The 26,259-nt window shown below is 35.6% G+C and overlaps 1 protein-coding gene across 2 annotated transcripts in view; it reads right to left on the bottom strand.

Annotated features, from left to right (window-relative positions):
• DPYD (dihydropyrimidine dehydrogenase) overlaps positions 1 to 26,259 on the bottom strand; it is a 780,991-nt gene that overhangs the window by 520,723 nt on the left and 234,009 nt on the right. For both annotated transcript variants that reach the window (NM_214044.2, XM_021088696.1), the window contains 3 exon segments: positions 4,891 to 4,978; positions 12,740 to 12,821; positions 22,689 to 22,885. In NM_214044.2, the coding sequence (NP_999209.1) occupies positions 4,891 to 4,978; positions 12,740 to 12,821; positions 22,689 to 22,885 (367 nt within the window).

The raw sequence follows: 26,259 nt of genomic DNA, 5'->3' as shown, positions 1-26,259 counted from the left end.
CGTGGCTCAGCACATCTGCATTGCTGTGGCTGTGGTGTAGGCAGGCACCACAGCTCTGATTCAACCCCAAGCCTGGGAACATCCATATGACAGGGGTGTGGCCCTAAAAAGACAAAAAGACCAAGAAAAAAAAAAAAACTATATTGTACTTATGCCCAGCCCACTCCACCACATCACTCCATAAACTGTAATGATATGATTATTCTGTTTGAATCTACTAGGATTTTCATGACTCAGATTAAAATCAAACTAAAAACTGAATTCAGATGTCTTTCTATGTTTTATTTTTAACACAGTGCCTGGAACATGGCAGTCACTCAATACTTATTGAATTCACTCAGTAGCTACTTACTGAGAAGTGCTGGACACACTATGGGAAAAAGGCAATTAGTATGGAGGGTCTTTTACAATGTATAGCAGTGACTATTACACCACGTCTTTAAAACACATTTTCCATATAATGCAGTATGCATATGCAAGCACACACACCAAAAACAAATACACATAATAATGGAAAAACATTTTTAATGAAATTACATTTGCCCTAATAATGTGCAACACACTTTAATATTTTCAATTCTTTTGTGCTAATTTTAATAATAAAAACAGGTAATGGTTGTAATCCATTATATTGACTTTGACACAACCAAAACGAGCCATCCAATACTCTGAAAAAACCTTGTACAGTGGATGCTCTAACTCTATTTCTGAACATTGACGGTAACACACTCTGCTGATGGTTTTATTTCAACAAAAACCCCAAAATTTTAAAGTCTTTTAAAAAACACCAGTTATTTCAAAGACAACTCAATCCAGTTTGAATAAGGCGCAGAGCTTTATTTCACTTACCTTTATTCCACTTAGAAGAAACTAAACCTCTCATGGGTAAGGAGATATACTCTTTCAGTCTCACAGTGATGCCCACACCATGAGATAATTTCCTTAATGGATTCTATTAGAATTAGTTAGGGAAAAACCTAAAAGTGAGCAACTTTTCACCAGCAATATCACACACAATATTAAAAATCAGGAAACATGAGAACGCACTACAGTTAATGCAATGGATTTATTAAGCTATCCTTAAAAGGTCATATCTAACTAATAAACAAAGTATTATTTTTCTTTAGACATACTGACATGGCACAAACAGAAGATCTGCAATATGGGATTCCCAACTACAGAAGAGAAAAGACCCCATTATCATTAAGTGACCTCTGTAACCAACATAGAAACACTAAGTTCTCAGAGTGTCTTTGTTGTTAACTGTTCCACCAATTTCTCTCAGTAAGGATTCTATGTATCGAATACAAACGATGATGCACATATATGGCGGAGACCTTTATTTTTTCCCTCTCTGTATCTGTCATCCCCATTGTATCTATCATCTCCTTTCTCTACCAGAATAGAAATTTAAAGGAGTATGATGTCCATCCAGCTAAAGGCTATATTTCCCAGCGTCCCTTGCTACCAGGTGTTTATGCGACCAGGATGTAGACAGTAAGATAAAAATAGAATCATATAGGTAATTTCTGAGTCATAGACTTAAAAGTAAAGGGGCTCCCTTTCCTAATTCCAATTTTTGTTAGCAGGAATGTGGAAAAACTGGCCACCTAAGAACCAAAGATGGAAGTCAGGTGTTGAAGATGGTTCATAGCATTAAAATGAGACAGAACTAAATGCATATCTTGCTTAATCCTCTATTATTTTCCCTTCTTAAAGTGGCCAAACATATAACTTAAATAATGCAGAATTCCTAATCCAACATTTACCCCTCTATAATGAGTGGGGAAAGGTAGATAAACAAAGTGAGTGAGGTTTAATTACAACATAGAAGCATGGTTAATGAACAATAGCATGCAAGGATGTGAGGCTGTCGAAGTAACAGGCAGTTATATGGCAATAAAAAGGTCATAAATTCCCAACTCGGCAATCAAGAGTGTCAAATAAATATCTCCTGGAGGATAAGGCTACTTGTCTTCTTCAGACAGAAGCCTTTTTTTTTTTTTTGACAAGATGAAACTTTCTTGTATACATTTCATACAAAATACTGAAATAGAACATAACTGCATTCTACACATCACTACACCAAAATGTCAAAAGATTCACTTCTCAGCATGAAAATGCACAGCAAAATAAATGTGAAAGGACTCCACATTTTAAATGCTGTATTCACACCTCACTGCAGAGTCAAATGGAGTATTGTGAACGGATGTAGCAATATCAAATAATATATGTAAGGGGACTCAATAGAATAAAATACAATACAGCGCTGAAACATTATTGATTCTTGTAGATGGAAGATACTTCTATGGATAAAACCACTCAGAGTGATAAAACACTCAATGCCTCCAAATTTTTGTTATAGTTTCCTTCTTGTGCAATTAATTTGGAGGGATTTCAATGCATTAGTTATTTATTTGGCCCCTATCGCTTCAGTATAGGGATTCTTTGTAGAAAAACTTCACAGAGATACATAAAATTGCTTTAGCCCATATGACTCCATTAATGGAAAACATATCCTTTATATATGTAGGAAACCACAATGATGAATTTCAAATAGCTATTTGAAAACATTTCCAGTGTTTTAGACCAACTGCCTGACTAAATTTTTCATTTATTATTGACACTTATTCTTCTTATTGTTTTTATTTAAATATAGTTCATTTACAATGTTGTATTAGTTACAGGTATACAGTACAGTGATTTAACTATCTACAATCTATCTATCCATCTAGTCTTTTTAAGTTTATTTCCCTTATAGGTTATTACAAAATATTGAGTATTGTTCCCTGTGCTCTACAGTAGGTCCTTATTAGTTATCTATTTTATAAATAATAGTGCGTATATGTTAATCCCAACTTCCTAATTTACCCCTCCTCCCCCTTCCTCCTTTGGTAACCATAAATTTGTCTTCTATGTCTGTGAGTCTACTTCTGTTTTATATATAAGTTCATTTGTATCTCTTTTTTTTTTTTAGAAGAGATACAAATAAGTGATGTCACATGATATTTCTCTATCTGGCTTACTTCACTCAGTACAATAATCTCTAGGTCCATCCATGTTAATGCAAACGGCAGTATTTCATTCCTTTTGATGGATGAGTAATATTTCATTACACATATAATGATAGATAAGGATATAGGTATACATCCTTATATATTCATCTGTCGATGGATACGTAGGTTGCTTCTATGTCTTAGCTATTGTAAATAGTGCTGCTCTGAATACTGGGGTGCACGCATCTCTTTGAATTTAGTTTATTCCAGATATATGCCAAGAAGTGGGACTGCAAGATAATACGCTAACTCTATTTTTATTTTTTGAGGAACCTCCATACTATTTTGCACAGTGGCTGCATCAATTTACATTCTCACCAACAGTGTAGGAGGGTTCTCTTTTCCCCACACCTCTCTAGCATTTATTATTTATAGACTTATTAATGGTGGCCATTCTGACCAGAGTGAGGCAACACTTCATTGTAGTTTCGATTTGCATTTCTCTAATAATTAGCCATGTTGAACATTTTTTCATGTGCCTGTTGACCAAACATAAGGCATTTGTTGCGAGTAACAGAAACTGACTGATCCAACATTGCTGGTAAAGTAGAATATACTTGAAAGATACTTGCCCTATTTTCATGTAAAATTCTCAATACAAATATAATGTTCAAAAATAAAACCAAAGTCAGGAGCAGTGCTGTTAAAAATGGAACCTAGATAAAATGCCCCTAGATATTTTTTCCCTCCTATTATCTCCACATGGTCATTATACTTAGAATAATATGGGAAAATATTGATGACAATGGCACTCGAGTTTCTGAAAGAAAGGAGGTGCAACACAGACATTTAAAAGGTAGAAGATGTGAAAATCTATTTTCTTTTTCAAAATTTTTCATCTAAATAAAGGGAGTGACAGAGATGGTCTTGGACTTGGTACCAATTATTTAGTAAGAGAACATATTCAATACTGATAAGAAAAATTTAGTAGATAACAAGCATTCTGGATGATTTTACTCTAGAAAACTACGAAAAAAAGAAAGCCCCCCCAAAATGTCATCCAGTGTCATCCAGAACACTGGAAGAGACGAAACAGTTGTAACCTCTGTCAGGTTTATTAAATACTCATCTTCAAAGGGTGAGAACTAACGGGGAGACAGACAAACTCAAAGACATGAGGATGGAGGACTTGTTCGGTTCATATGTCACAACCGCTCATAGTATGACCATCTAAGAGAATCAATGTTTTTGAGACAACGACTAAGTTAAATTAACTGTTTCTTCTATCCGGTCTTCCAGTATACCTTAAGGGAAAAATGTTTGGAAACTCAATCTCTGTGTGATATTGGGCAAAATATGGAATCACAGGACGCATTAATTACCTTAGAAGCTATACACGGTCCCTGTGACATTTAGAACTATACATAATTATCTTTAAAATTCAGCCCAGTATGAAAAGTCTTTAGCAAATATTGAAAAAAAAAGAACAGAAAAAGGAAATGAGCCAATTCTATCCCTTCATATCAATTTAACCAATTTGTTTGCACACAAAGAGAAAGCTACAGCATCTAGATATTCCTCAGCCCAAATCCTAAGCTTCTGTGGCATGACTAGAAAGCACTTTGCTTCTTAGATGTTCAATGGTGATGAGAGTATGGTCAGAGAATGGGAAGATATATAGACTGTCTTGTCAAAGTCAATTCATAATGAGGCGAGACAGTCCAACTTGTTAAAAAATAGAAAATTTTCTTTGCCCGTTCATTTTTGTCTGTTCTTCCCTGAACAGATACAACTTCTACCAAAAAAAAAAAGTCTGGAGACAATTATTTTTCTGGACATTGTCAGGAAGTCAAAAAATATTTTAAAGAAAAACATGTATAAGATAGCTACTCACCTATACCAATGAAAGCAGCTTTATACCCTTCTTCTTTTAAAGTGTTGAGAGTAATTTCATTCTCTGAAAGGCTTTTACCACAAATTATCTGTAAGGAAAACATTTGAGTAACTAAATGTTGGTATTTGATTAATTAAAACTTTAATCTCTAACATCAAAAATAACAAAAACTTGGCATTCCCTAGTGGTACAATGGGTTAAGGATTCAGAGTTGTCACTACTATGGCTCAGGTTCAATATCCATGGCCCAAACATTCATGGCATGTTTTAGGGATGGCCAAAAAAAAAAAAGAAAAAAGAAAAAAAAAAAACCCTCAAAACACACACACACACACACACACACACACAACGACTGTCTTTAAGTACATAGGCCTTACATATACAAAGTAGTATGTAAGTCAAAGATTAACATGTTTTTCTTAAGGGCTGAATGCATTTTGCCTTTTAATTAAGTACCAAAAGCTAGCGTATTTAAAATCAATTCAGTAAACTTTAATAGCTTAATTAATTTATTCAAGATATTATGTGGAGCATTTTAAACAATGAAATTATAAACAAGACAGTTTTTGCTTCAATTTACAGTTAAGATCTGTGCAGATGTACATAAATAAATACAAAACAGAGGGCAATCAGAACATGCCTACAAGAACTGGACAGACTCATTTTGACTGAGGTCATACTGAAAACAAAGAGAGGTAGAGGGATTTTAATAAAGCTTTTTTTTTTTTTTAACTGAAGTATAGTTGATTTACAGCATTGTGTTAATTTCTAGGGGACAAAAAAGTAATACAGTTACATATGTAATTCAGTTACATATGTATATATTATTTTCCATTATAGAAAGATATTGAACATAGTTCCCTGTCAATAAAGCCTTTTTTTTAAAAAAAGGGATAAGGTTTTAATAGAGGACGCTGTCCAGGGAAGATGAATAAAGTGAGGGATCACAGGGTAGACACTCCTATTTACAAGTCAAAATACTTTGCTCAATTCCCAAACATGAGCCAATTTTCAGATCTTGAACCTGCTGACTGAAGAGGTTGTCAGATCCCTAGGAAGAAAGACCCTGAAATATCCTGGCAAGTAAATATTGTAATGATTCCTCCATTCCTTCTCTAAAGGGACCTATGGTCATTTACCAAGTGACTGTACACTGGACAAAGACAATAATCACATATGTCAAGAACATTGGACACAGGTTCTTCATTGACATTGACGTCTGAAGAGTGGGTACCTACAGGAGGAATAAGGTGAAAAGTAGAGCCTGGATGGAGTCTGTCCACAGTGGGCCCAAGGTGATCACAGACCCAGTTAGTGGTTCTCGCCAAATCTCCAAGTGAATAATCAAACTTGATTTACAGTAGAAGTAATCCCCACACTAGGTCTCTGATCTCCGAAGTAAGAGCTATTATAGCTATAATAATTGGGAAAGCTAGAAAACCTCTGAAACCCTGGTCAAAAGAGTGTATCAAACACAAAACCATAGCCTGGAGTGGATGAGATGGGGGAGAAAGGTGTCCATGTTACATTCTGTTTCATTCCTCAGTCTGGCCCTGCTGAGAACACATGACTCCTGGAGAATGATTATAAACTACCTCAGGATTGGCCAAAGAGAAGCCGCGATTGCAGGTTTTGTGACAGATAGGGTATTATTGCTACAGCAGATCAGTAAGGCCACAATGAATAAGAAAGCAATTTCCAAAGTCGAGCAGTGGAATGCCTTGCCAATGGGCTCATCGGTGGAAAGTGATGACTCATAATACTTGACTTGAGGTTTGGTTTATTCATTGATTCAGTAAAAAGATTCAAGAGAAATCTCCCATGTTTCCTGAGGTGGGGTTTGTTTATGTGTGTAAGTATATGTGCGTGTGTGGAAGGGGGTGGTGTTTAGAGGTGGCAGTATGTGATTTGTCAAACAGAGATGAAAGTATCCCAATCTTTCCACCCTCGAGGAGTGTAACATACAGGAAAGATGCACAGACATTGCATTTCTACAGTGTTTCCAGCCTAGTAGGCAATAGTGTGCAACTGAGGAAGAAAAAAAAAATTGAACTATACTTTTGTGTATCAAAACCTAGAAATACAAAGTGGCTTGACTTCTGAGGTTAATATACTGGGACCTTAACAAGCAAGACTTTACAATCCTGTGGACAGACATCGTGGGAAAGGCGGAGAATAACCATTGCGGTGCAGTAAGTAGCTCCATGTTACAAATGAGAAGAGAGCAATAATTACAGTAATCAGTGGAGTGACAAGTACAAGAACTCTTCCCTGTCTGTGCTGGGGAATTAGTTAATTTTTCCTTTTCTAAAATCCTCAAATCTCCAAACATTTGCCATCAAACCAATTACCCACTCTCAGAAAGAACAAGAAGAAAGATTATTTGACAAAAAGGTTAAATTTTCTACCGAGATGTACAAAACTTAACTAAAACTAGTAGTATATGATAACTATAGACATCAAAAACATTCTTGTGTCTGATATACTACAAATTCCCAATATTATTTGTTAAATATATATAATAATAGAAAAATTACATTATAGGCATTTTTTTTCTTTCCCCCATATGTTTATACATGTAAGACTTTTTAAAGTTTTATTGAAGTATAGTTGATTTACAAGGTTGTGATAATTTCTGCTGTACAACATAGTGATTCAATCATACATATACACATATCCATTCTCATTCAGATTTTTCCCATATATATTATAAAAGAATACTGGCTAGAGTTCCCTTAGCTATACAGCAGATCCCTGTTGGCCATTCATTCCATGTATCTCAGTTGCATACACCAACCTCCAACTCCCAGTCCATTCCCTCACCCCACCTTTTCCATTTGGTGACCGTAAAATTTTCTAAGTCTGTGAGTCTGTTTCTGTTCTGTGAATAAGTTTATTTGTACCCTTTTTTTTTCACATTCCACCTATAAATAATATCATATGATGTTTGTCTTTCACTGTCTAACTTCACTTAGTGCGATAGTTTCTAGGTCCATCCATGTTACTGCAAATGGCATTATTTCATCCTTCTTTATGGCTGAGCAATATTCCACTTTATATATGTACCACATCTTCTGTATCACCTCCTCTGTTAGTGGACATCTAGGTTGCTTTCATGTCTTGGCTATTGTAAATAGTTCTGCTATGAACACTGGGGTGCCTGTATCTTTTTGAGTTATCGTTTTCTCCAGATATATGTAGTTTTGATTTGCATTTATCTAATAATTAGCAGTACTGAGCATCTTTTCATGTGTTTTTTGCCATCTGTATTTCTTCTTTGGAGAAATGTCTATTTAGATCTTCAGCCCATTTTTTGATTGGGTTGTTTGTTTTTTTGATATTGAGCTGCAGGAAACATGCAATATTTTTCTATCATGATTTTCTTAGATATGGATTATAGCATTTACTATATATTGCTCTAATGGCTTTAGCAATATATGCCTAGGTACTCAAACTTCCTAGCTAAATTCAGAATAAAATTCACTCCCCACCAAGTGCAGGGTAAAAGTTATCAAGGGAAGGATTAAATAGAAGAAACTTGGAGGCGAAGTTCCATGTAACATTTACTTTGGGACTTGACTAAAAGCTTCCTTTATACACCTGTAATATGTCTTCATAGATATAATAATATCTTTGATGTAGGATAAAAGTTCACAAATTGGGGGGCTGTGGAATTTCTTTTTCAAATGAACTACATAATAATTCCATTATTTAAAAAATACAGATAGCAATGTACATGCTCTTCATATTTTCTGATGGAAAATTGGTTAAAATAGACCATTTTCAGAATCTCTAATATAAAAAATAAGATAAAAATTTTAAATAATATTTAGCTTTCTTAGACACAAAATTATTTGTTGGCTATGAATGCACATGTTTCTCTCCTTCCAGTGGAGATAAAAATGACTTTCTATTAGTTTTCCATAATATCCTATAATCACGGAAATGCTTGCTTCAGATAACCATAAGGAAAAGATGATACAGAGAATATATCAAGAGAGAGTTTCTATTAGATATTTTTACTTAAATTATGAAGGGACAGAAATGCCTAGAGATTACAAATTCAGTTTAGTTAAATTAGAATTCTACCAAAATATTAAGAAATGGAAATAAATATATTTTAAACATATTTAGAAAAAGTAAAATCTTTATGCAAAATTACTTTTAGCTTTAAAAAATGAAGTTACTAGAAATATGAAGACTTGAAGTGAGAATATTTATATCTAGCTAAATTCTGAATTGCAAAACAAACAAAAGGTACTTTAAAAGATAAGTAACATTTTCTGACACAAACATCATTGAATACTTTGTTAAAGTCCATCTAGGGTTAAAAATAATTTGCAGGAGTTCCCGTCGTGGCGCAGTGGTTAACGAATCCGACTGGGAACCATGAGGTTGCGGGTTCGGTCCCTGCCCTTGCTCAGTGGGTTAACGATCTGGCGTTGCCGTGAACTGTGGTGTGGGTTGCAGACGCGGCTCGGATCCTGAGTTGCTGTGGCTTTGGCGTAGGCCGGTGGCTACAGCTCCGATTCAACCCCTAGCCTGGGAACCTCCATATGCCGCGGGAGCGGCCCAAGAAATAGCAACAACAACAACAACAACAAAAAACAACAAAAAAGACAAAAGACAAAAAAAAAAATAATAATAATTTGCAGTAGTTTATATCAAAAATTTCACTCTAAAATCAAGAGCTTGTTAAAATATAACAACTTAGAGACTATTTATTCCAAATAATAATTTCACTATACTAGAAATAATCCTTTGATGTGAAATCAGTTGAGATACTTGATAAATTAAAATTTTCATCTCCTGCTGTTAAGTAAAAAAAATAAAAATTTGAATTAAATTGTAAGAAAACAAAGGCAAATAAAAATACTTTATTAAAAAGCTCTAAAAAGGGGAGTTCCCCTCGTGGCTCAGCAGTTAACGAACCCGACTAGCATCCATGAGGACGCAGGTTCCATCCCTGGGGTTGCTCAGTGGGTTAAGTATCCTGTGTTGCTGTGAGCTGTGGTATAGGTCGCAGATGCAGCTTGGATCCTACGTTGCTGTGGCTCTGGTGTAGGCTGGCGGCTACACCTCCGATTTGACCCCTAGCCTGGGGACCTCCATATGCTGCGGGTGTGGCCCTAGAAAGACCAAAAAAAAAAAAAAATCTTAAAAAGGGAAAAATCAAACTAAAATTACTCAAGAATAACAACAAAAAAGAAATACCAATAAAAACATATGGATGCTGATGAGGGTGTATTCAGAAAGAAATTAGTAATTTTAAATGGTTTAGCAGTTCCAGTCATGACTCAGCAGTTAATGAACCTGACTAGCATCCATGAGGACGTGGGTTCAATCCCTGGCCTCGCTCAGTGTATTAAGGATCTGGCGTTGCCGTGAGCTGTGGTGTAGGTCACAGGTGCAGTTTGGATCTGGTGTGGCTGTGGCTGTGGTGTAGGCTGGTGGCTACAGCTTCAATTGGACCCTTAGACTGGGAACCTCTATATGCCGTGCGTGCGGCCCTAAAAAGACAAAAAGGCAATAAATAAATAAATAGTTTAATTATTCAACCTAGAAAAATGAAAATTAAATAAGTACACAACTCAAGAGGTTAAGGAAGAATAGCAAATAAGTACAAGGATAGCAGGGGCAAAGAATAAAGATAGAGTCAGCAATTAGGGACTAAGGAAACAAAATCTCTGAGACCTGGTTCTTTCAATGAATACATTCACTAGAGAAATCACTATCTAGACTTACAAAGAAAAGAGTCAAGAACATAGGGGTGCATGTATCTTTTTGAATTATAGTTTTGTCCCAATATATATCCAGGAATAAGATTGCTGGATCAGATGGTATCTCTATTTTCAGTTTTCTGAGGAACCTCCTTACTATTTTCCCTAGTGGTTGTTCATAGCAGTACTATTCACAACAGCCAAGACATAGAAGTAATCTAAATATCCATTGACAGATGAACAGATTAAGAAGATATGGTACGTATATACAATGGAATACTACTCAGCCATAAAAAAGAATGAAATAATGCTATTTGCAGCAACATGGATGCAAGTATAGAGATTATCATACTAAGTGAAGTAATTCAGAAAGAGAAAGACAAATACCATATGATATGACTCATATGTGGAATCAAAAAAAGGGAACAAACAAACTAATCTAAAAAACAGAAATAGACTCACAGGCAGAAAACAGACTTGTGGTTGCCAAGGAGGAGAGGAGAGTGGGAGGGACTGAGAGTTTGGGGTTAGTAGATGCAAGCTATTACATTTAGAATGGATAAGTAATGAGGTCCTACTGTATAGCACTGGGAACTATGTCCAGTCTCTTGAGATAGACCTTAATGGAAGATAACATGAGAAAAAGAATATATATATTTACAACTGGGTCACTTTGCTATACAGCAGAAATTGGCACAACACTGTAAATCAACTATACTCTAATAAAATTTTTTGCAAATGAGTAATGAGTGTGCCCTGATTTATGCAGCATATCTGGTACTGTACAAATTGAGTGCAATTATTTACAATATAAATTTAGAAGTGTCTCAAATTAATTTCTGATTCATCTTCAACTGGAAGTATCACAACATATTAGTTTTAAAGTCTCAATCCTTTATTTAATGAAACCTGGGTAAAAACTTGTATTTAGAATTAAAGACATTTTTAAAAAGTATTCAGAATATATTTTTATAAAGCAAATTGTCACTCAAATCTATTTTGAACAGTATTTGATTTTTTTTTTTTTTTTTGCCACATCCACAATATATAGATATTCCTGGGCCAGTGATGGAAGCTTCACCATAGCAGTGGCCGTGGCCGCTGCAGTAACAATGCCAGATACTTGACCTGCTGCACCACAAGGGAACTCCGCCACACTATTTTTGAATGCTAAGTTTTCATAAAGTTTATGCATAACTGTACTATATATTCACCATAAGACTTGTTTACTTGGGTGTAAATGTTTCATCACCCAACCACTGTCAAACAAAATGAAATTATAAATGTAAAAGCATGAAATGTTTTTTGTTTCCCTTTTTATTAATTATGTTAATTTTTATTTCTAAGTGCAAGAGCTATAGTCTGTTAATCACTTTTCAAAATATTTTCTGTATATGCTTACAAAATGTATTATGCACATCTTAGCACGTTATTAATCTATTAGTTTATATGCATTATAAAGGTAAAATTTTGGAAATAAGTAGCAATATGCTCAAGTGAAGGGCCAAAGTATGCTACTCTTAAATAATTCAAAAGAATAGGAACATCTAAAGGTATATTCCAAAATTAAAATGTATTAATTTCTTTACCATCTTTAAAAGAACACAATATTTATTTCACAAAACAGTTAAAAATGCAAAGCTGTTGCTTTCTACCTTGCTGATTTTCTATTTATATTGGGAAGGGATTATCACATTAATACTACTGATATTATGCATATAGTAAATAAAATAAGCCTCTGTAAGAAATTATGTTCCAAATTGTGAAATACAAATGTTTCAGAGTGTACACAACTCACATGAAAAAAACGTGGGATTAAAAGAAACCAAATCCTTCTATTAGCTGCACTGAACCCCTAAAGCAATTTAGGAATTTGTTTCTTACAGACAATTAATCACATGCAGGCGTGCCAGATGAGAACTATCGATTGCCCTTTTCCAGGCTAGTGGCATTCAGACAGTAGACAGACAAATGCCCTAAGCAAGGAACAGCATCTTTCTGCTTCTGCCTGGTGTAGCTTTTAATTGTTCTTTCCTAAAGTATGTGACATTTTGCTGTTAATCTTTAGTGGAGAGCTTATTCCTTTCTTTTGGAGCAATACACATGTAAGTGCTAAGTTTTTCACTTACCTTTACACCAAGGTCCTTCATAAGCTCAATCTCAAAATTCACTACATCATATGGCAGCCGGAACTGAGGGATTTCAGAAGTACTGAAAAAAAATAAGAAGCATTTGTGGAAAAGCCAGCATTTAAAAAAATGCAACGTATCTTTGTTGATCGGTATTAAAGGAATAAATATCTCTCCTAAGGGTTTTTTCATATCACATAAGTGTGAGAGCAAGGACATCCACATTTTTCTATACATGACAAAACATGACATGGGTTACAACAGAAACAGTAGAAACTGCTGTGAAAGTAAATAAATACAAACAATGAAAAACAAAACAACTGGTCAAAAGCAATTCTAATACTTTTAATTTTATCACAGTATTTAGTTGATGTATTTACTAACGATTCTATAAATTCTTAAGAAAACAAAATCTTTTATAAAACAGAAAATATCTGAAAGTATATAATGTTTAATACACATATCATAAACATACATGTATATCCATACATATATATTCTATAATTATACCTCTAGATTGTTCAAATATAAATCAATAACTTTGTGTTACCATGTTCTTCAGGATATTATGGGATGAATTCCATGTAATATACAGAATATTTCTGTAGTAAAACAATCTTCTATGAACGCCAATATGTGTCCCCAAAGGATATAGTCATTGAAAAGTAATCCTATTTTATATCAATGCTCATTGTTTGTACTTAAAATATTCACAAGTCTTAAAATACAATCATTTCAATAGTTAATAATAGTTCAGAGAATTAAAGGTAAACTCAAATAACTTTTCAATATCTTAAAGTAATTAAAAGGCTACATATGTTCATGAATATATAGTAATTCATGTTTTCATTCATCTATTCAGTGAATGAGCATTTATAAAATACCAGGCACAGTATTAGCTGCAGCAATTGATGGCAAATTTCACCAAATTCATACTTCTAATAAACTCTCATTCTTGTGAGCAGAGATACATAAACAGATCACTGCAACAGAATGTAGTGCATGCAATGAGAGGCTATATCTAAGCATTACAGAGACTGATTTATAAAGTAAATAAATAACTCTTGTAGATGAACCTTCAGGATCATTCAATACAAAGTGCCTCTGTAGTCTTTTCATCCTTTGGTGACTTAAGAACATGATTATTCAATTAATTTACATATATCAATCAGTTGGGTACCCTGCTCAGCGCTATAGAAAATACAAGGCATTGGACAGCATAAAGTCAAGGCCCTCTATTAAAGGAGCTTTCCATCTCTTTAGAACAGAAGTTTATACATCGGAATGATTTAGGGCTTAGATTTAGAGATAAGAACCTCCTTAGGTGATCTTCAGAGGTTGTCATAATGCTCAGGCACCACAGAGGATCTGCCTTCCTAGGGAAGCAAAATATGCCACTCCAAACCATGCCACTTTGGCACAGGATTATTTTGAGCTAAGTACAATTGAGAAGAAACCATATAAGAAAAGCTCTCTACTCCCCCTTTGTTTTCCAAACAGCAGTACATAAATTTGCAAGGGTATGTCTCCCTTTCCTATATCAGGAAGGACAAAACTGCTCATCACTAGGAGATAATACTAGACCCTTATCAGCCCAGAGATGGGCACTAACAGGAATCTACTAAATAAACCTTACTAAATGACCCCTTCTCCTTTGTCCTATCACTTTCCACAGATTTATTGTGCTGTTAAAATGCTATACATACCTCCATTTCTGACCCTGTTCTGAGTTACTCATCACTGAGTTCTCCCACATGTTTGCACAATACATGTGCTAATGAACACTTTTTCTCCTTAATTTGCTTTAGGTTAGTTTATTTCACAAGGCAAGCTACTGACCTAAGAGAAGAGAGGGTATTTTTTTTTTCCTTCTCCATAACTTTCAAGGCTAAAGAGAAAAATTCATAAATATTATGGATTGTATGTAGGCACAAACAGACACCCTGTCTTACAAGCCTGGGGGTTTGTGAGCAAGAGATTGAAAATGGAATAACATTGGAGTCTGACGAAGGTCCCCAAAAGGCTGGACAGGAAGGCAAAATTCCCAGCTGTAAGAAACCAACCATCGCAAGGTGAGACTCTAAGTACAAACAGATACACTGTGAGGCTGATTATCTTCCTCTAACTTGGGATTTTTATGAAATCTGAGTAGAAGTAAATGATATAAAAGAAAAAAAATGATGGGAGTTCAGGCCAATGGTTCCAATTAAGACACAGCTCTGAAAGAAAAAGTTAATGCAACAGGAACAATTTTTTCTCTAGACCAGAAAGAAGAGAGAACACACACAACCTAGCAAGAAGAAACCTGAGCCTGGAGGAAATAGAACTGAAAGCTGAAGCAGCAAAGAGAATTCAGGGCTTCTGGGGCTTAGAACCACATACTCCCCTGAAAGCACTGTAGCCAACACTTAGCACATGGTTATGAATAAATGTGTGAGAATCACATCTCCTACAGGAAATAAGAGTAATGTGAGATACAATGCTAGAAAGAGTCAGGTAGATTTGATCATAATTAAGTAGGTAGTGGATGGGGAGGTGATTATTGATTGTTATAAACATGACATGCTTATAGTCACCAATGGATGAGGTCAGCAGACCGATGGGTGATACACACACACACACACACTCACAGTACAATATGACAAGTGTACATTACCAGATGTGAACAGGAATGTCTCCAAGGAAGGAAAATTTACTTTGGGATGAGAAAATCAGGTTGGTGAAATGTGACAAATGATCAGCTTTCAGATAAGCGAAGCAGAGGGAGGGCATCCTGGCACGCGAGAAACGGTAAGGAGGAAGACGGGGGTCGGGGGCACAAAAAGTATAATGTTCACGGGATGGGACGTGAGGCAGAGAGGTTTTGAATGGGCTTTACTCTACTGTCCTGGATACCAGGTGAATTCCTCCTTATTTCAGAGCTTTAAATGCCATCCACATGGGATGGTGCCCACATTTTTATCCTCAGACCTAAATCCCAGACTTTACACCCACTTAGACGTCCAGGGGGTATCTCAACTCTATCATGCCCCAAGCTGAACTTCGACTCCTCCACCACGACGCATGTCCTCGGACAACTCCTTCCCATGAGGTGCTCAAGCCATCGATTCCATACTCCATTCATTTACTAGCATCACACCAAGGCCACCAGCGGCAATAAGCTGTGCACTGGCTTTAGACTATTTGAAAAGTTATAAAATGGACAGAAATAAGCCTTTCTGTATTATCCCCATGGGCTGGTAACTCTAAACCCTGTCTCCTCTCCCCAAAACCTCTTTGGTGGGTCTAAATTCTAAATAATTGCTACAGTTGTTAGAAAGTTTTAGTGATATAGGTGTACATTTTAAATGATCCCATGTTTATTACTCATTTGTGTGTGTGTGTGATTTTTAGGGCCGCGCGGTGTCATATGGAAGTCCTCAGGCTAGGGGTTGAAGAGCTTCAGCTGCCAGCCTACACCACAGCCACAGCAACGTCAGATCTGAGCCTCATCTGCGACCTGCACCACAGCTCACAGCAATGCCGGATCCTTAATGCACTGAGTGAGGCTAGGGATCAAACTTGCACCCTCATGGATATTAGTTGGATTCTTAACACGCTGAGCCACAACAGGAACTCCTGCCCATTCTTCAATAAACCTTGAGTTATACAGAGAAGTTACCGTGGAGAACTCCGTTAAAGAGCAGCCACTGGCACATGACGCTGCCGATGCAGCTCCAAGCATTCTTCCTCCAGTGGCCCATAGGCAGCATGTGTCTCCATCCCTGCATGGCTGCGGATGCCAATGTTTAAAGAGCTAACGTGTAATTGATCAGAGGACAACACATGAAACAATGTGAATCAATTTCAATTCTGTCATTTCAAGCAACCAGAATTTTTAAATTTGGGTTTAAAATGTACGGTAGTGAAACAGTGTGAACTACACCTTTTTGTTTTGTTTTGTTTTGTTTTGTCTTTTGTCCTTTTTTAGGACCGCACCAGTGGCATATGGAGGTTCCCAGGCTAGGGGTCGAATTGGAGCTGTGGCCACTGTCCTACTCCAGAGCCACAGCAACTCCGGATCTGAGCCATGTCTGTGAACTACACCACAGCTCACTGGCAACGCCGGATCCTTAACCCACTGAGCAAGGCCAGGGATCGAACCCACAACCTCATGGTTCCTAATCGGATTCATTTCCACTGCGCCACGATGACGGGAACTCCGGACTACACTTTTAATATTGAAATTATTTTGTTTTCTAGGAGTGATCAAAAATAATTATTATTCTGGGTTATTATATGATTCTTTTTTTTTTTTGTCTTTTTTGTCTTTATAGGGCTGCACCCACAGCATATGGAGGTTCCCAGACTAGTGGTCTAGTCAGAGCTATTGCTGCCGGCTTAGGCCACAGCCACAGCAATGCTAGATCCAAGCCACCTCTTCGACCTACACCACAGCTCACAACAACACTGGATCCCCCACCCACTGAGCGAGGTCAGGGATCGAACCCGCAACCTCATGGTTCCCAGTCAGATTCGTTTCCACTGCGCCACAATGGGAACTCCTGATTCTTAGTGGAAATTATTTATTGTACAGACTAGAGGATATGCATGTTTTTAAAATTATCCACTCCAGGAATCAAATAGGTACAGCACTAAAATGCCATTTTTAAAATACCCTCATGAATTTTCTTTCTTTCTTTCTTTTTTTTTTTTGTCTTTTCTAGGGCCACACCTGCGGCATATGGAGGTTCCCAGGCTAGGGGTTTAATCAGAGCAACAGTTGCCGGCCTACCCCACAGTCACAGCAACACAGAATCCAAACCCCATCTGCAACCTACACCACAGCTCACGGCAACGCAGGATCCTTAACCCACTGAGTGAGGCCAGGGATCGAACCCACAACCGCATGGTTCCTAGTCAGATTCGTTAACCACTGCACCACAACAGGAACTCCCTCCTCATGAATTTATAAACATCTGACATACTCTATATTGGGTTTATTGTAGCTTTATTGTCTGCCTCTCTATGGCTAGAATATTAAGCCCATGAGAACAGGCACTTCAATTTATTCACCTTCTGTAGCTCTAGTGCCTGAGATAATGACCAGTTTGGGGCACGATAAAGTTGAGAGGACGGGAGGCAGCGAGGAAGGAGGGCAGTTGAGGGGGAGGGAGAGGAAAGTATCCGTAGATATCAGGTAATGGAGGGCTTTCTGTGCCAAGCTAGAGCCTCTACCGCTTAGATTATAGGGACTTATTGAGACATTTCAAATAGAAGTGTGCAATAACCGCATTTGCAAACTAGGAGAATGAATTTGTAAAAGTCAAACCGGAAAGCAAAGAGAACCATCTGGAGGTTACTGTCGTGGTACAGGAAGTGAGATATTAAGGACGTCAGAGCTTGAAGAGGAAGAGGATATTTTTTATAAAGTATTCCTAAAATACAGCTGCCAGGATGTTGAAGGCTAGCACAGTCAAATTCCCGTACGGTCTGCTCACGCCATCACTGAGAGAGCAAACTCAGAAACAGAAGCAATACCGGCATCATGAAATTGACGAGGAGACATCCAGGATTTGAATGTCTGACCAGGACAGAGAGAGGTCAAGGCAGATACAGATTTTTTAAATAAATTGCATGTAGGTGGGAACTGAAACCAGGAGAATAAACAAAATTACCCTCAAGACAGCTTGCTGAGAAAGGAGATAAAAGGATAAATGACGGGATTTAATTGGAATGGTAACTTCCCATGTTTGCTGTGTTTACAAAAACATTTTTATTCTTCTATATGTGCTCTTCTAACAATCTAAAGTTTTGAAAGAATTTTTTTCCTTGCAGCCATAAATCCTTTAGTACACTCAGTGGAGTGTCTAGATAATCTTAAAAAAAAAATCTTTCTTGTATGTTCACGTTTCTTTCATCTAAGAGAAACTAACCAATAACAACACCCCTCTATTCTTTTTAAAGTACAATTCTCATACTTCGATAGGCTTTTGCTTTCATTGATTACGGTACAAGTGCCACACACTTTAAATTTCTGTTACATCACACATGTTCTCCAAATATTCCTATTACTAAAATTTTTTCACCTAAACTCCATTTCTTTATTGTCAATCAATATGAAATGCAATAGACATCATGAAAACATAGCATCTGAACTAGCTAAAGCAAAGGACATCATTTCTCTAACTGTCCTAACAAAAATTTCATAATTCAATATATTAATTTCATAAGGAATAGAAAAAAATCAGAGTATGTATATATACACATGCACATTTAAAATCTTTCAACACCACTTGTATATCAACTTGTTATCATAATAGCAAGTCATTTAACCTTTCTAAACTTCTATCTTGAAAAAAGAAGCCACAACAGGAGGAAAGGAAAATTACTGATTATTTTATAACTTTGCTAACACCATCAAAAATAACCGATCGATTCTGTTCAATACAATAGGGGTTAAGTCCTGGATATCTTTCAGCAACTCTAGTAATGTTTTAAAAAGTGGTTGTGGTACTTATTCACCAGGTTTAAAATAAACTCTTTGGATGCAAAGGAAAAGGAATGATAAAACTTGACATCACCTCTTTAAGCAATTGATTTCAAATACAAAGCTCATTTAATCTTTTTAGCCACTTTGAAGATACAAGAGAATGAGAAGCATCTGTAAGTGAGAAAATAAATTAACAGGCTAGTGTTGTGGTTGTAATTCTGGCTAAATTCCAGTGTCAGTTTTTATAATCCTGTAGCAGTGACACATAATGCCTCTACCATAGGACAAGTCCAAAGGAGACTGATTAAATACTTCATACCGTCCCTGGATCCTGGGGAGATTCAAAGGCAAAGGAAAGAATATAAATCAAAAAAGAAATTATAAAAATATGCTTGGTCATTACACCAGGGGACTCTGTCCTACTAAAAAATGTTTTGCGAATATATAAAAACACAGGTTTAGTGCCAATTTACGTGATTCAAACATGCCTACCTTGCATTTGAGTTAAAAAACAAAACAAAACAAAACAAAAAAAAAACCAGAGATGCTAACATCCATAGTAATCTTTTCCAAAAGTGTCAATACAATAATTCACAAACAGGGCTTGTTTCCTTTTAGGCTTCTTGTGAAATGCAATTAAGGGGTAAAAAGATTTTTCCTAGACTACTTGGCTAAAAAACAATTACGTTATTATTGTTTTAAATTAGCTCACATATCTCTTGATGTGTATAAGTGAAAAAATGTACAATGTTTATACATAACTTGTTAATAGGTTATGTTTTTCCTAGTTAATAAAGCTTTGATAAAATGCCATTAAAAACAGAAAGTGTAAGTAATCCCAACAAAATGATACATTGGGTATTTACTTTCCAGGAAAACTTTTTTAATAAAATACGTTTAGTACTTTAAAACTCATAGTGATGAATCATCAATATAGAAAAACAATTATTTCTTGGCAATCGGACTACTTATTCTTCAATTTATGCTTCACATCCTCTCTAAAGGGTCTTCTAACTATGCGATATATTTACTTAATGATTCAGTCGGAGAGTTTTATATTAGTAGTAGCTGATTTTGAATCTAGCACATTGTCACTGGACCAATAGTGAAACTTATATATTTATTGATACATATTTATAGGTGCCATAAAATCTTGAAAAATAAAGCAGAAGTTTTAATCACAACTTGGTTAAATTTATTCTGTGATTATTAAATATGACAAAATTTTTGCTTAAACAATGGTTAGTAGCCAGCAAAATTTAAATGCTAAGTATAACAATAGGCCTACATTTTCATAATAATTTTATTTCGCTATAATTTTTATAATGATTTTCTAATGCAAATGACACATTTAGAGAAAATAAGTGACTAATATTATTAATTTATCACCTAAATTCTTTCTCATTTTTAGATCAAATGTTTTATGGAATATTCACTTCTTGCTTAAAATTTTATTTCTGTATGATCATAAATGTAATAAATGTCCACAATAGAGTTCCATTCATTTTACATTTTTCAGACTATTTTCCATTGTAGAGTACTCTAAAACATTACATACAGTTCCCTTGTTTCTTATCTATTTTATGAATAGAAGTTTGCATCTGTTAATCTCAAGATCCTAATTTATCCCTCTCCCTCCCTTTCCCTTTTGGTAACAAGGACTTTATTTTCTATGTCTGTGAATCTGTTTTGTAATAAATAAGTTCGTTTTTATTATTTTTTAAATTCCACATATAAGTGACATCATATAATATTTGCCCTTCTGCCCGACTCACCTCACATAGGTATGATAATCTCTAGGTCTATTTGTGTTGCCTCAAATGACAATATTTCATTTCTTTTTATGGCTGAGTAATATTCCATTTGTGTGTGTGTATGTGTGTATACCCATCTTCCTCATCCATTCCTCTGGTGATGGACACTTAGAATGCTTCCATGTCTTGGCTATTATGAATAGTGCTGCTACAAACATTGGGGTGCATGTATATTTTCAAACTAGAATTTTTGTCTATTGTGGATACATGCCCAGGAGTGGGCTTTCAGGATTATATGGCAACTCTGTTTTCAGTTTTTTAGGGAACTACATACTGTTTTCCGTAGTGGCAACACCAAATTACATTCCAACCAACAGTGGAGGAATGTTTCCTTTTTCCACATCCTCTCTAGCATTTATTGCTTGTAGAGTAATTACTGATGGCCATTCTGACTGGAGTTAGGTGATACTTCATTGTACTCTTGATTTCCTTTTTTCTAATAATTACCAATGTTGAGCATCTTTCGATGTGTCTGTTGGCCATTTGTACATCTTCTTGGGACAAATGTCTAGTTTTTCACCCATTTTTTTGACTGGGCTGTTTATTTTTTGATATTGAGCTCTATGAGCCGACTGCACATTTTGGAAATGAAGCCATTGTTAATCACATTGCAAATATTTTCTCCCATTCCTTAGGTTGTCTTTTTGTTTTGTTTATGGTTTCCTTTGCTGTGCAAAAGCTTTTAAGTTTGATTAGGTCACATTTGTATATTTTTGCCTTTATTTGTCTTGGGAGACTGATCTAATAAAAAATTACTGCGATTTATGTCAGAGAATGTTTTACCTATGTTTTCTTCCAGAAATCTCATAGTATCATGTCTTACATTTAAACTACTTTGAGTTTATTTTTTATATGGCATGAGGGAGTATTCTAATAATGTCATTGATTTACATGTAGTGATCCAGCTTTCCCAACACCATTTGTTGAAGAGACTTCCTTCTCCCCCATTACATATTCTACAGAGTTCCATTTATTTTAAATAAAGCAAACTCCATCCAATTTCTAAGGTTAATATAAATATCCGAAAGCCACTGATACAAAAGAAAATTTTCCATTTTAATGCATGAATCTTCATGAGAATAAAAGACTATGTGACTGAATCCTGGTTTACAATAATGATGCTGATTAATAGCAAATAATAAGGTATTTATGAGATAAACACTGCATAAATGTACATTAAAATGGAACATTTTTAGTAGATTCTAACATAATTGTAATCAAACGCAAAACTTGAGACTGTACGTTGAAAATATGTAAGCAGAACAACATGTATTTATACATAACAAAATGTATCATCCAATATTCCATGGAGGTACGTCCCACTATCTCTAATGTGCATAATTTTCTCTATATGTCTCCATTAAAGGAAAGATTTACAGGGATTAAATAAGTTTTCATATGATTGGTTCCTCTAGTCATAAAATATTTTGCTGAGATTTAAATTCACAGAACTAGACAGAGACATTTTAAAATAAATAATGTTGAAAGCCAAATGCAAATCTAAAGTGAATAATGAAATCAAAATTTGAGCATTTGGAAAAAGAACATTTAAAATACCATCTGTGAGCCTGAAGTTCCTATATGATTACAAACCCACAATATTCATAATTGTTTTACCCCATAATTTTTGACACCATGAACATGAAATAAATGTAGGCATTACCTTAAACCACCAACATATTCTTGTTTTTCAAATATAGTGATGTCAGAGTAGCCTAATCGAGCCAAGAAGGAAGCACAGCTTATACTTGCAGGCCCAGCACCCAAAAGAGCAATCTTTGCAGAATAAGCTTCAGGCATTTTCTCTTGGGATGGCAGACAAGGATTCCTGATTTGTGGGATATTCATTGCTTTGAACACCTAGGGAAAAATCATTTGACATGGTTAAAAACTTTAAACTAACTTTTACAATCTCAAATATATTTTTAATGTTTCAAATCCATTTGTGATTTTAATAGAATTAAGTGGTACATTTTAAGTATTAGAGGAGCACACTTAGAAGTTAATGAGGAGTTCCCATTGTGGTGCAGTGGTTAACGAATCCAACTAGGAACCATGAGGTTGCGGGTTCAGCCCCTGCCCTTGCTCAGTGGGTTAAGGATCTGGTGTTGCTGTGAGTTGAAGTGTAGGTTGCAGATGTGGCTCGGATCCCATGCTGCTGTGGCTCTGGCGTAGGCCGGTCACTACAGCTCTGATTCAACCCCTAGTCTGGGAACCTCCATATGCCACTGGAGAGGCCCCAGAAAAGCCAAAAAGCCAAAAAGCCAAAAAAAGTTAATGATAATTTACACTTGACTAACTCTTTCTCAATCTTTGAAATTCCTGTCCTGGGCCACACCTCCTCTAGGAAGCATTCCTGACTCACTTTTCTCACTCTCAACTCTGGGCCAAGTTAAATGCTCCTCCTCTGAGCTCCTGGATCATACTTTGTATACTACTAACAAAACAATTTACTATTGTATCTGTTTGTCATGTTTCCATATTAGTCAGTATAACATTAGTTCATGTCAGAGATTATGGATACACACACACATACATACACACACACACACACACACACACACACACACACACATAAAACATATTAACTATTTGTTCTAAATATTTTTAAAAAGGTGTTACCATTGTATGACCAGCAGTTAGCACTAATGTGGCACATAGTAGACACTCGGTAGTTAATTTATGATATTTGCTTCCGGTTATGACAGATTAGTTTTTCAAGGAAAACATTTCAAAAATCTAATGGAAACACGAGAGATCTACTCAAGTGAGGCAGACTACAGGGGCCAAAATCACAGGGAAAAGGGAAGAACAGATACGTCTGCTGACAGTTTAGGAGTTCCTTTTACCCTGAGGGAATTGGCCACTTCTTAGCAGAGTGCAGAAGACCAAGACTCTTGTAGCTAGAGGACCACAGCTCAAAGAGACAGCAAAAGAGAAGTGTGGTAATTTTCTGAGACTAGGGAGACACGGGGTTTAGGGAAGGTAAGATGCCAGAAACCAGAAGCAGAAGATAGTGCAGAGAAGCTGAATCTTACACTGCACAAACAACAACAAAAAATCTCTGTAAAGCAGAATGGACCCTCCTGCACTCTGATAGGCCAGAGGAAACAAAAACCAGAGTACCGGAGTAGCTAAGGAAGAAAAGGTCCTAGTAGATACCTTCGCATACAGCTGAAATTTCGGAGAGATTACACTCTGCAAATCAGTGGAGCAAATCAGAGGTGGACACATAACCCAACCTGAGTCAGTTCAGCCCTTGATTTGGAGGAAGGTGATAAGGTCTCACTCCTACCTACCTACCAATGATAGGGTGAACCTTCTGTGGAGGATAATAAGTCAACTGCAGCATGTAGAAATTTTTATACAGAAGATTTGGCTTTTGATCAAAAAGCCCAAAAGTAATGAACAAAGAACTGCTCATAACTCAGAAAACTGAAAGATTTGCATACATAATCCAGTAAGTATTGCTCTTAAAAATAGACTTTAGAATAACTATGATGAACATGTTCAAAAAATACCCAGGAATATGAACTTCATCAGGAAACTTGAATTTGCTTTAAAAAAAAAAGAAATTTTAGAAAAAAATTCAAAATTAAAATTAAAAACTAATTAAACATACTTAACAGTAATTTGAACAAGTGAGCAAAAAAGGACTTAGAAACTGAAGGGAAGCAAATAGAGAGAAAAATACATAAAAGAACATGAGACAAAAAGGCCTAGATTGAATATATGCACAATTGTAATCCTAAAAGGAAAGGAGAGGAAGAAGGAGGGGGAAGCAATATCTGAAGAGAAACAGACCAAGAATTTCTCCCAACATTTGTGAGACATCAAGGCACAAATTCAAGAGGTTCTAAAACGAATCAAATTAAATATAAAGAAACTCCTGCATATCACAGTAACATTGCTGCAAGCCAAAGTAAGAAAAATAAAGCCTTGAAAACAACCAAAGAATAAAAATAGTGCTATCAACAAACAGCTAATAAGGTTGACAGCTTTCCTCTCAAAAGGAATGATGGAAGTCAGAAGACAATGAAAAAGCATTTTCTGAGCAACAACAGCAACAGAAAAAGAACACCTTCCACACCTAAAAATTCTACCGAGACGGAGAATATCCGTTAAATGTGAAGGTGAAATAAAAACATTTGCAGATAGTATTTGCTGGCACCAGTGAAAAAAATACTGAATAATAAAGTATAATAAATAAAGGATAATAAAGTTCTTTAGAAAGAAGGCATTGTCCCAGATGGAAACAAGGAAATGCAGAAAGGAATAAAGAGCACTGAAAATTATAAATATGTGGATAAATGTAAATGAATATTGACTGTAGAAAACAATATCACATGGAGTTCAAGGTAAATGACAACAGATACACATGATAAAGGCACACAAGGTTAAACTGAGATAGTGTATACAAGATCACAACGTTATCTAGGAAATGGTAAAAGTACTAATATATAATGTATATTTACATATATTAGTTAAGGATTCATGTTGCATATCTACAGTAATTACTAAAATAGTAACAGAATATTTAACTAGCTAAGTTGTTGGAAGAGGGGGTGATTTAAAAATACTGGAAATAAGTGAGAGAAAATTATGAAAATAATTAAGGAGAGTGGAGGTGGGGGTAAAATCCAGAAAACACATAGTAATAAGATAGTGAACATAAACACACACATATGAGTATTTAAATTAAATATAAATAAAAGTCCCGATTAAAAGATAAAGATCATAAAAGATATATGCCTTAAACAAAAGAACACAGAGAGAAAAATTAAAGGATAAAAAACCTTATACCATGCAAACACTAATCAAAAGGAAGCTGTTCTAGGTATACCACTATCAGACATCAGACTTTAAGGAAAGACGTATTACTAAAGTTAAAGAATAATTACAAGGTAAATTTTCCAGCAAGATTTTATAATTCTAAATCCATAGGTAACTGATTACAATTTCAAAAATTTCAGACAGAACTAAAAGTAGAAAAAAATAGATCAACCATGTTCTCACTATTCTCCTCTGATCAAAATTTGACTATCAATAGAGGTGGCCTGTGAATAAATTCATATTAAGGGTAAATTATTTATAATATTTAATTGATTACCTCACAGCATTATTTGCATTTACTAGGATAAGGCAGTACATTCCTCTCCTGTAGAAACCCAGGCTAAGAAGAGACAGATGGGAGTTTTTCTTTGGGGGTAAGTAATGAAGAGACAGGGCCTTGA

This window comes from Sus scrofa, chromosome 4 (genome assembly GCF_000003025.6).
Source record: "Sus scrofa isolate TJ Tabasco breed Duroc chromosome 4, Sscrofa11.1, whole genome shotgun sequence".
NCBI lineage: Eukaryota > Metazoa > Chordata > Mammalia > Artiodactyla > Suidae > Sus > Sus scrofa.
Note: the sequence above shows the minus strand (reverse complement) of the source record. Positions and strands in the feature narration are given on the sequence as shown.